Genomic DNA, 10,784 nt, shown 5'->3' on the forward strand with positions numbered 1-10,784 from the left:
TTTTTTCCTGAGGGCCTTCAATCCCTTTTTTTCCTGAGGGCCTTCAACCCCTTCTCCTGAGAGCCTTTCAGCCTTCCCTGGGGATCTTCAAACCTTTCTGAGGGCCTTGAACCCCTTTTTTTCCTGAGGGTCTTCAACCCCTTTTTTCCTGAGGGCCTATAAACCTTTTCCAAGTATTTAACTCTCCCTAAACCCCTCATTCCCCACTTTATCTCTTCTTTAAGCTCTGCCCTTGCCCTGAATCTTTTAAGACCAGTGCCTGTCGGTGACTGTTGTTGTTTGTATCCCAAGCACGAAGCCGGAGGATGCGGCCGCAGCCGCCTCAGCTCCGGCCGCAGCCACGGACGCTCCGAGCGGAGCCAGCGCGGCCCCGGCCGCCGAAAGCGCCCCGGCCACGGCTGCTGCCACGGGAGCCGCTTCCGAGGGGGAATCTGCTCCAGCCGCTGCCACGGGGGACACGGACAGTGCTGGGGCAGCCACGGCTGAGGAGCAGGGCCAGGGAAGCGCTGCCCCCGGCACACAGGACGGGACTGCGGACACGGCAGCAGCCGCCACGGATGAGGCGGCCAAGCAGGAGGCCTCGGGAGAGTAAGTGGAGTTAAAAGGCAAGGGCATGGATTGCAGCTCCAGGAAAGTGGATTGGGATGGGATATGAGGGGGAAATCCTTCCCTGTGAGGCTGGGAAGGGGCTGGGATGGAAGTCCCAGGGAAGCTGTGGCTGCCCCTGGATCCCTGGAAGTGTCCAAGGCCAGGTTGGGTGGGATATACCCTGGGATAGTGGAAGGTGCTCCTGCCCATGGCAGGGGTGGATTGGGATGATCCTTAATGTCCCATCCCACCCAACCCATTCCATGATTCCATGATAATTTATGAAGCCACATGGCTTTGCTGCCATTTTTCATTTCTTAGCAGCCTCAGTGACAGGAACATTCCATAAATTTTCCAGTAGCTGTAAGAATTTCCCAGGGTGCCATTAAACTCTTCCCCGTTATGCTCCTTTTCCATGGTTCTGTGCCGTTGGTTATCACTGGAAGAAAATAAAATACTAAAGAGATTTTTATCTGTTCCAGACACAATTCCTTTTATTTTAATAATGAAAAATTGATTATGTGAAAAATTAAAACTTAGGATTTTTATCATTCAAAGTAAAAATGAAATGCTGTGGGGGATTTTAGACAGCAAGACATAATTAAGGATAAGAGGCACATTTTTAGGCACTTCTCTTTATGTTTTCATATAAAATATCAATATTCCTGCTGAATTTCAACATTATATTTTTATGAATCATTTCTAGATAACTTCAGCAGGCAGCAAATTACAGGAGGGAAATATTTTGCTGAAATAATTTGCTTTTTTTGATCTTTTTTTCATCAGTTGTGGTGCCTGTAAGGAAAAGCTTTACATGAATTATCAGAATGACTTTTTTACTTTGAGTTGCTATTTAAAAAACTCATTCTGTGATGGTTTGTGACTCTTCAATGCCTCTAACTTAGAAAAAAAGGCTGAAATAATTAAATTCTTCTTGTTTTAGTGCTGCTGCAAAGAAGGAGGATGAGGATGCCCAACCTGTTAAAAAAACCTACACGTGGAACACAAAGGAAGAGGCTAAACAAGCATTTAAAGAACTGTTAAAAGAAAAGGTATTTGGGCCAATTATTGGTATTTTATTGACCAATTACTAATGTTTTATTGAACTACAAAACATGGTTTAATTTTTATTTTATTTACCAGGTTTTACTGGATTTTTTTGGTGAAGAATTCCTCACTCTTGTAGAAATGAAAGAAAATAACTTTCCAGTGAAATGTTGTTTTAGCTCAAAAATAAAATGCCTTTTTTGGGGGGGGGGCGCCCCCCCCAATGGCTGTTTTTAAGGAATTGTTCCTTGTTGGATGTTAATTCCAGATCTGATTAATCCATAATTTCCTGTTTTCACAGCGAGTTCCATCTAATGCTTCCTGGGAGCAAGCCATGAAAATGATCATTAATGACCCCAGATACAGGTACTGAGTCCTCCTTTAATTCCACACAAACCCTTTTTTAGGGAATTTGCCTTCCAAACAATCCAAGATTCTGTCAGCAACAGATATTCCTGCATTTTGTGCCGTTGGCAGGGAATTTTCCTCCTTTCCCCCATAAAGAAACGCTTCAAACAGCTTAATTTTCATTGGGAAAAAGCTTGGAAGTTGGTATTTTATGCTGAGTTTGGGATTAAAATGTTTAGATTATATTTGATTTTATCTTAAATCTGGACTCGTCAAACCTGTTGCCTTGTGCTTTTTGGTTTAGATTTTCTTATGTATTTTTCTTGTTTTCTTATTTTCTTTTTCTGATGTTTCTGACTTTCCTTTTTCTCTGACTTTCCTTTCCTTTTTCTCTGACTTTCCTTTCCTTTTTCTCTGACTTTCCTTTTTCTCTGACTTTCCTTTCCTTTCCTTTTTCCCTGATTCTCCTTTTTTTCTCTGATTTTCTTTTTCTTCTCTTCCTGCTTTTCTTTATCTATAAATGACATTATTCTTTCCTTTTCTTTCCTGGGAAGTGCTTTGGCAAAACTGAGTGAAAAAAAGCAAGCCTTTAACGCTTACAAAGTTCAGACAGAGAAGGAGGAGAAGGAAGAAGCCAGATCCAAGTACAAGGAAGCCAAGGAATCCTTCCAGCGGTTCCTGGAAAACCATGAGAAGATGACATCCACCACCAGATACAAGTAAGGGACTTGGGACAGGAATGTGGGATAAAAATCCTGATGGGATCCACTGCTTGGAGTGGTATCAACTTCCATTTTTAGCTTTTTCTTTCATTTATAAAAATTCAAAAGGTATCTTGGAAAAAACTTTCTCAAGAGGGAAAATCAAGGAGAATTCCTATAAAAGTGTTCCTGCTTGGGACAGAGCTCTCCCTGATGTTCTTGGGGATTGATGGGATAATTTAGTCACAAATAAATAAATAAAGAGTTGTGTCTTTTTCATTTGTTTTGCCCAGAAAAGCTGAACAAATGTTTGGGGAGATGGAAGTGTGGAATGCCATATCCGAGCGGGACCGGCTGGAGATTTATGAGGATGTTTTGTTTTTCCTGTCCAAGAAGGAGAAGGTAAATTCCCTTCAAATACATCCAGTATCTCCTCACTTGTTCCTAGATCACTTTAAACCTGTGGTTGAGGCTTTGTGGCAGATAAACAGCAGATTTTAGGGAAGTTTTTTGGGTTTATTGGGATTTATTCCTGCTGATTTTGCCATGTGTTGAATTTTTAGAGGGATTTAAATAAATTCCATGGTGACTTTTCTGCTAAATTAATGAAGCAATAATGATACGGAAAAACTGTGTTGTTCTGTGTCCAAGGCCAGGTTGGATGGGGCTTGGAGCAACCTGGTCCCTGTCCAGGGCAGGAGGTTGGAATGGGATGAGTTTTAATGTCCCTTCCAACCCAAACCACTCTAGAATTCCATGATTTTATATAAATTAAAGTTGAATTCTACATTTTCTTGGAGAACACACTTGGTATCTTGTACTTCTGTCCAAACAACCTCAAACTGAACCCCCCAAAAAAACTTTTCCCCTCAGGAACAAGCCAAGCAACTCCGGAAGAGGAACTGGGAAGCTCTGAAGAACATCCTGGATAACATGGCCAACGTCACCTACTGCACCACCTGGTCAGAGGCTCAGCAGTACCTCATGGACAACCCCACCTTTGCTGAGGATGAGGAGCTCCAGAGTATGTCCATGGGCTCTGGGATTCTTTGGGAAGGAGGGTTTCTTCCTGAGTGGGAAGGAATAACCTGATCTTTTTTCCCCTTTTTTCCCCTGTTTTCTTGCTAGACATGGATAAGGAGGATGCCCTGATCTGTTTTGAGGAACATATCAGGGCCTTGGAAAAAGAGGAGGAGGAGGAGAAGCAGAAAAGTTTGCTGAGGGAAAGGAGGAGGCAGCGTAAAAACAGGGAGTCTTTTCAGGTTGGTGGAATTTGGGGTTCTGTCTTAAACATGTCATGGAATATCATGGGATATTCCACGTGGGGTTTTTTATTTCTGAGGGTTGATTAAAGGGGGGTTTAAAGCCTCAGATGTTGGGTTGTAGCATTTTCTCTGCTGTGTTAGGCCAGAAAGGTGGAAAAGTGACAGGGAATAGGCCTGGATGGGAAGGAGATGCAGCTGGAATGTTGTAGATGGTGGAGAAAAGCAGGAAGAACAACATAAAAAGTGATTTTTCAATGCTATTGGAACAAAACTGGAATTCCAGTTACCAAGACAATCCATCCCAGCTGGTACCAAGGAGAAGCATGAGGAATGACTCCAGATTCCCATTTTCCTCGTGTTTTCCAGCTGTTTTTGGATGAGCTGCATGAGCACGGCCAGTTACATTCCATGTCCTCCTGGATGGAATTGTATCCAGCCATCAGCTCCGACATCAGATTCACCAGCATGCTCGGCCAGCCTGGTAAGGAAGGGAAAACCTGGGATTTGGGGCAGGACAGGGCACTTACTCCTATTTTTTAAAACCTAAAAATGCAACTCTTTGGTTAAACCTGACCTGTGGCTTAACTAAACCCTCCCTCAGGATCAACTGCGCTTGACCTGTTCAAGTTTTATGTGGAGGACTTGAAAGCTCGTTACCACGATGAGAAGAAGATAATTAAAGACATCTTAAAGGTGAGGTTTACCTGGCTCCTCCTTGAACTCCACATTTCCCATCCCAGGGAGCTGGGATTTCCTTGTGGGAATTGAGGGAATTCCTGAGTTCCCTCATGCCAAAGGAGCCACTTTTTTCCAGGATAAAGGATTTGTGGTGGAAGTGAACACTTCCTTTGAGGATTTTGTCACTGTCATCAGCTCCACTAAAAGAGCCACCACTTTGGATGCGGGGAACATCAAGCTGGCTTTCAACAGTGTAAGTATTAGTTAATACATTCATTAATTAATTGGGATATCTGGATAATTAGGATGGGAAATCCCTTCTCCAGACAGGATTAGGGTTTATTTTCTAAGTAATTCCATAATAGTTGAGGAATATTCTGTTATTTAGAGTTATTTAACTGATTCCAGTTGCCAAAATAAAAATAAACCTTAATCCAAGCCATCAACGTTCCCAGACTTGAGGAATTCTGGGATAGGAATTTAATGATGTTCTCCTGTTTGTGCGTAAGATTTCCCCCGATTTGTGTGTTGCTATAATTTTGCATAATTGGATTCTCAGGAGCAGCAATTCCATGCTTGGAAAATAAAGAATTGATTAATCTGCGATAAAATAATCATTTATTATAACAACTTCGATTTAATAATTAATGCATTTAACTGTACTTAATTTCCTTGTCATTTCCATGTGACTGAGACACAACTCGGAGGGTGAACTGTCCCAAAAACCCCAAGAAACTGAATGATTTTCCTTCTGCTTTCCAATCCCTCTGTTCCTTTCGCTTCCCGCAGCTGCTGGAAAAGGCGGAAGCGCGGGAAAGGGAGCGGGAAAAGGAGGAAGCCCGGAAGATGAAGAGGAAGGAATCCGCCTTCAAGAGCATGTTGAAACAAGCCACCCCCCCCATCGAGCTGGATGCTGTCTGGGAGGATGTAAGCATGGCAATTCCCTGGGAAAGAATTCCCAGATTCCCAAAGGGAATCCCTTCAAACGCCGCGGTTTCCAAGCTCTTCCTGGTTCTGCTTATGGGATGTCAAAATCCCATAAAATCCTGTGGTTTGTTCAGGAAAATTTGGAGTTGCATGGGGAGAAATTCATCCTGATCCCTTTGATTACAATTTGAAATGAAAGAATTCCTAAAGCAAATGGAAAAAAACCCGAATAATCCTACAAAGCTCCCAAAATTCATTGAAATTATTTAAAAGTGTAAACGTTGTCCGGGATAAAATAACCTGGAAAACCTTTCCAAGGACAATTTCTAGAAATATTTGGGGATTTTTATGCTTAAATGGAATGTGCAGGAAAAACAGTGGGATTCTCCATGTTTCCATGAGTTAGAGCTTCCCCAAACACTGGAAATTTGGGATTTGCTTGGAAATCTGGGATTAAAAGAGTTTAGCCTCGTACCAGTTCAGGGGCTTTTTCAACTGGTGAAAATAAATCTATTTTTATTAAATTCTTACTGTTTTAAAAATTATTATCTTCATTTTTTTCATTTTTCTTATTGTTTTTATCTTTCTTTTTTATCATCTCTTATTATTTTTACTATTCATTTTTATTTTTTCTTATTATTTGTATTATTTCTGTTATTTTTACTGTTTTTATTTTTTACTGGTTTTATTTCTTGCAGATTTTAGTTTTCTTATTGTTCTTATTTTTATTTTTCTTTTCCTTAATTTCTCTTATTTTTCTTTTTTCTTATTTTCTTATTTTTATTATTCTTTATTATTTTTCTTATTTTTATTATGCCTTATTATTTTTCTTATTTTTATTTTTCTTACTCTTTTCTTGTTACTCCTTACTGGTTTTATTATTTCTTACTGTTATTGCCATTATCATGACTATATTATATTTTATTATTATATTCTATTTATTCTTTTCTAGTATTTTAACAAATCAATCATTAAATTATTTTGAGTATCATTAATAGAATTATTTTCCTGACAGATCAGAGACAGATTTGTGAAGGAACCAGCATTTGAGGACATCACCCTGGAATCTGAAAGGAAAAGGATATTTAAGGATTTCTTACACGTACTTGAGGTAATTATTCCTTGATTTTTAAAATCATTCGACAGCAGACAACAAAAATTCCTTTTCCTCCTAAATTGGGTGGGAAGGGGAAGGATTGAAGGGAATTTGATTTTTCAGCTCTCACTCTTGGAGGTTTTGTTCCATTTCCTGCAGTTTGGAAGAATTTTAACTGACATTTTACCTTCTCATTTTATAGTTTCCAGTTAGGCAGAGCAAGGGCTGGGTTTAGGCCAGGCTTAACTTGGATCCAGGGAACAGATCTGTGTGTTTTCCCTTGCTCCTGGCTGCTTTTATGGCAGCTCCAACATGGCAACAGTGCCCATTTTTAGGGATTTTGATACTAAATGCTGACTGTGGAGGTTTTAACCTTTCCCAGCTTTTGTGGATCAGGAAAAACATCAATTTTTTGGGATGTCCTGTAGGAGCTGATGAGCTGCCATTAAATGCTGATTTTATGGAGCGTTTAACATTTCCCAGCTTTTGTGGATGAGGAGAAACATTCCATCAGTTTTTGGGATGTCCTGTGGGCAGTGATGAGGTGGTGCTGTCATTAAATGCTGATTATGGAGTTTTTAACCTTTCCCAACTTCTGTGGGTGAGAAAGATCCCATCAGTTTTTTGGGATGTCCTGTAAGAGCTGGTGAGGTTGTGCTGCCCCATCCCTGGAATTGTCCACGGCCGGGTTGGAGCACCCTGCTCCAGGGAAGTTGTCCTTACCCATGGTGGAACAGGCTGGGATTTTAGGGTTTTTCCAAGCCCAATCCCTGCTGGAATTCCGAGCTCACCCCTCCTTGCCTTGCCCACAGCACGAGTGTCAACACCACCACTCCAAGACCAAGAAGCATTCGAAGAAATCCAAGAAACATCACCGGAAGCGCTCCCGTTCCCGCTCCGTGAGTATTCCTGAAGATCCTCCCTCTGCAATTCCAAACTGCACTAATTCCTGCTGCAATTCCCATTTGTTAATTGGCATTCTCCCCCTGGGCTGGCTCTGAAGGGCTCGGAGTCCGAGGACGACGACAGCCACTCCAAGAAGAAGCGGCAGCGCTCGGAATCGCGGTCGGTGTCCGAGCGTTCTTCCAGCGCTGAATCCGGTATGGGATGGGATTGGCTTCCCAGCAGCTGGGGGTTTATCCCTGGGGATTTATCCATTGATTCCTGGGTTTTTTGTTTCTCCCTGTGGCTGCAGAGAGGAGTTACAAGAAGTCCAAAAAACACAAGAAGAAGAGCAAGAAAAGGAGGCACAAGTCTGTAAGTGCAGTTCAGTTTGGAGCTGGATTATGGAAAACCTGGCACCTGCTGTCAGTAATCCCAGCTGGATTTTCCAAGGGAAAAGTTGGGATCAAACTGGAGGAGGGTATTGCCAAAATAACAACTTCTGTTAAATATTCTTAATATTAAACCACTTCAAACTGCTGAATGTGGAGGGTTTAACTCCGTGTGAAGGACTCCATGAGTAACCTGGGATTTGCTGGTTTTCCTGGCAAATCCAGGTGGTCTCCTTCATTGTGGAGAGCTGGGAAGGATCCCAGCCATTCCTCATGCCTGCCTGAGCATCAGGGTTGTGTTGGAAGCTCTGAATTGTTGTACAAGAGCAGCAGAAGGATCTGAAAAGCAGAAAGAGCTTCACTTCTTCCTGTGAGGGTGGAGAGGCCCTGGCACAGGTTTCCCTGGAAAATGGTGGCTGCTCCATCCCTGGAAGTGTCCAAGGCCAGGCTGGACAGGGCTTGGAGCAAGCTGGGATAGTGGGAGGTGTCTCTGCCCAGGGCAGGGGGTGGAATGGGATGAGATTTAAGGTTCCTTCCAACTTAAATCAAGCTGGACTTAATATTCACTATTCCCATTTTTTTTTTCCTCCAGGATTCGCCAGAATCTGATGTGGAACGAGAGAAGGACAAGAAAGAAAGAGAGAGGGACAGTGAGAAGGAAAGAGCCAGACAGAGATCCGAGTCCAAGCATAAATCTCCCACTAAAAAACGGCCTGGAAAAGATTCCGTAAGCTCTGCTTCCTTTTTTCCTGAGGCTTTGGGCTCTAGCAGCAGGATCTGCTGGATGCTGATTCCATAGGTGTGCTCTGGGAGAGGTCAGAGGTTGGATTTTGATGATCCTGGAGGTCTTTCCCATTCCCAGATTTGGATTTTGGGGTTCCCAAGTGACACAGAGCAGCCAGCTCTGGCTCTGTTGTGGAGCCTGCCCGGAAAATCCCATCCTGACCGCTGTCCCATCTCTCCACAGGGAAACTGGGATACCTCTGGCAGCGAGCTCAGTGAGGGGGAGCTGGAAAAACAGAGGAGGACTCTTTTGGAACAGCTGGATGAAGATCAATGAGCAGATTCTTGATACCAAAAATGTTTACAGGTGGCAAAATAAAACCAAGCCTTGTGTGGGCGAGGCCCTGGGGCCAGTGGCCGGTGGCCCATGGCCACAACAACGGTGGCTTTTAGTTTTTTACCACTTCAATCCAGTCAAAAGTAGAAAAATCCATGGAATTCTGAGGGCAAAGCTGTGCCTGGCCTGGAGCTGCGGGGCGGGATGGGGGCCGGGATCCCCCGGAGGGGACACAGAGGTGGCAGCAGTGTCCCCAAGCACTTTCCCTGTGTCCTTCCTAGGCAGGGAACAGCCCTGGGCTGCCTGGGCAGAGCCCAGTTCAGCTTCAGGAAAAAAATTCCTAATTTAATTCCTTGTGGTTTCATTCATTGGATGGATTTGGTTGGGTGGGGTTTTGTTGGGAAGGCAACGGGAGTAAGGAATCCGTGTCCTGATGTGTTCTGCACAGCCCTGGATTTTGGGATTGTCTGGCACTGGAGATTGTTTCTCCAAGCCTGATTCATGTCCAAGTCCCGACTCCCATCAATCCCAAATCCTGGGCAATGTGGTGGATGGGAATTCTCCTGCTGTGCCAGCAGAGGGAGCGTGTGGGACACAACCACCTCGGCATTCCCTGAATCCCGACCCGGCCCAGCCCTGGCTGTTACTCCAGCGTTTCTCTCCACCTTTTCTCTCCCCCTTCCGAAAATTTAGGAATAAAAATCCAATGTTAAACGCAATTCCATGTGTTGCCTTAAGAACCTGCTGCAGAATGTACCTGCACAGCCCAGAGCAGCCCAGAGGAGGGAGGAGGAAGCAGCTCCAGCCCTGTTTTCCAGCCCCTGCACATTCAGGAAGGTGCCCCCAGCCCTGCTCGGTGAGAAAATTGGGAACCCGCTGTCCTTGGAATATTTTTGTACATTTTTATCGATGATTAAACCTTGTCTTTTAGCATGTACTGGTATTTATTTCTCCTTAAATACTCTGTACAGCTCTGAGCCACATCATCACTCACAAAACCTGCTTGAAGACTCTTTCAAGATTCCTTTGCAGGAATTTTTCCCTGAATTTTGACCACTTTTACCAGTGCATAAACACCCAAAGGATCCATTTATGCAGGGAATTCTCTGGCTGGGGTGGTTACAAGGCTCAGACTCCTTAAGTAAGAACACCCTGGGATGGAAATGAGTTATTTGAAATCTAAAATGCAGGAGGTTGTAACCATTTTTTCCTGGGATGCTTTGGGATTTTCTGGGATGCTTTGGGATGGGAAAGCACATCCCAATCCTGCTGTTTCCCCCTGACGGGTCATTGCTCATCACCCATTGCCTGGGGGAAGAACACCTGGATTTGGTCAAACAGGGCTTGTGGGAATTTTTGGCATCCTTGGGCTGTTTGGTGTGGAAATCCAGGTTGGAAGCAGTGGCAGGGAATAGATTCCAGGTTTTTCCCTGCAGCAAGTGGCTCTCCCAAGGAAGTTGCTGCTCCAGGGCTTTACCTCTGTGCTTTGCTCACCTGCCAGCCACTTCCCTGGATTTATATTCCAAAATGGGAATGCTCCAAGTGGGAACAGCCCAGCAGAGTTTGGGAAACACAAGGGCAGCTGACCCTGAAATCCTGCATGGAATTGGGAGAAGGATTTAGAGTGTGACAGGTCCTAAGGGTTTGCAGGCAGGGAGGAACTTCTTCCAATACTCTTAAAAGGTTTGCCTTCATTGAATATAAGAAACTGGGAACATAAATTATGCCAGTGGTGGGGTATTTTTAACATCTTAATTCACTCTGCTGGAAGAACCTCATCTTAAGCTGAGCCTGCTTTTA

The 10,784-nt window shown here is 43.7% G+C and overlaps 1 protein-coding gene across 1 annotated transcript in view; it reads left to right on the forward strand.

Moving 5' to 3' along the window:
- PRPF40A (pre-mRNA processing factor 40 homolog A) overlaps positions 1-9,917 on the forward strand; it is a 17,220-nt gene extending 7,303 nt beyond the window's left edge. The window contains exons 10-26 of the mRNA XM_042040824.1: positions 292-588; positions 1,532-1,640; positions 1,937-2,001; positions 2,538-2,702; positions 2,978-3,086; positions 3,558-3,708; positions 3,813-3,946; positions 4,316-4,430; positions 4,551-4,642; positions 4,764-4,880; positions 5,417-5,554; positions 6,570-6,665; positions 7,463-7,549; positions 7,654-7,750; positions 7,846-7,907; positions 8,517-8,651; positions 8,892-9,917. Of these exons, the coding sequence (XP_041896758.1) occupies positions 292-588; positions 1,532-1,640; positions 1,937-2,001; positions 2,538-2,702; positions 2,978-3,086; positions 3,558-3,708; positions 3,813-3,946; positions 4,316-4,430; positions 4,551-4,642; positions 4,764-4,880; positions 5,417-5,554; positions 6,570-6,665; positions 7,463-7,549; positions 7,654-7,750; positions 7,846-7,907; positions 8,517-8,651; positions 8,892-8,984 (2,062 nt within the window). The 3' untranslated portion in view covers positions 8,985-9,917. The remainder of the gene's footprint in view (positions 1-291; positions 589-1,531; positions 1,641-1,936; positions 2,002-2,537; positions 2,703-2,977; positions 3,087-3,557; positions 3,709-3,812; positions 3,947-4,315; positions 4,431-4,550; positions 4,643-4,763; positions 4,881-5,416; positions 5,555-6,569; positions 6,666-7,462; positions 7,550-7,653; positions 7,751-7,845; positions 7,908-8,516; positions 8,652-8,891) is intronic.
- The last annotated feature ends 867 nt before the right edge of the window (positions 9,918-10,784 follow it).

The sequence above is a fragment of the Corvus kubaryi genome, unplaced genomic scaffold, assembly GCF_017639235.1.
Source record: "Corvus kubaryi isolate FWS band 111438036 unplaced genomic scaffold, C.kubaryi_AGA036_p1.0 37396, whole genome shotgun sequence".
NCBI classification, from domain to species: Eukaryota; Metazoa; Chordata; class Aves; order Passeriformes; family Corvidae; genus Corvus; species Corvus kubaryi.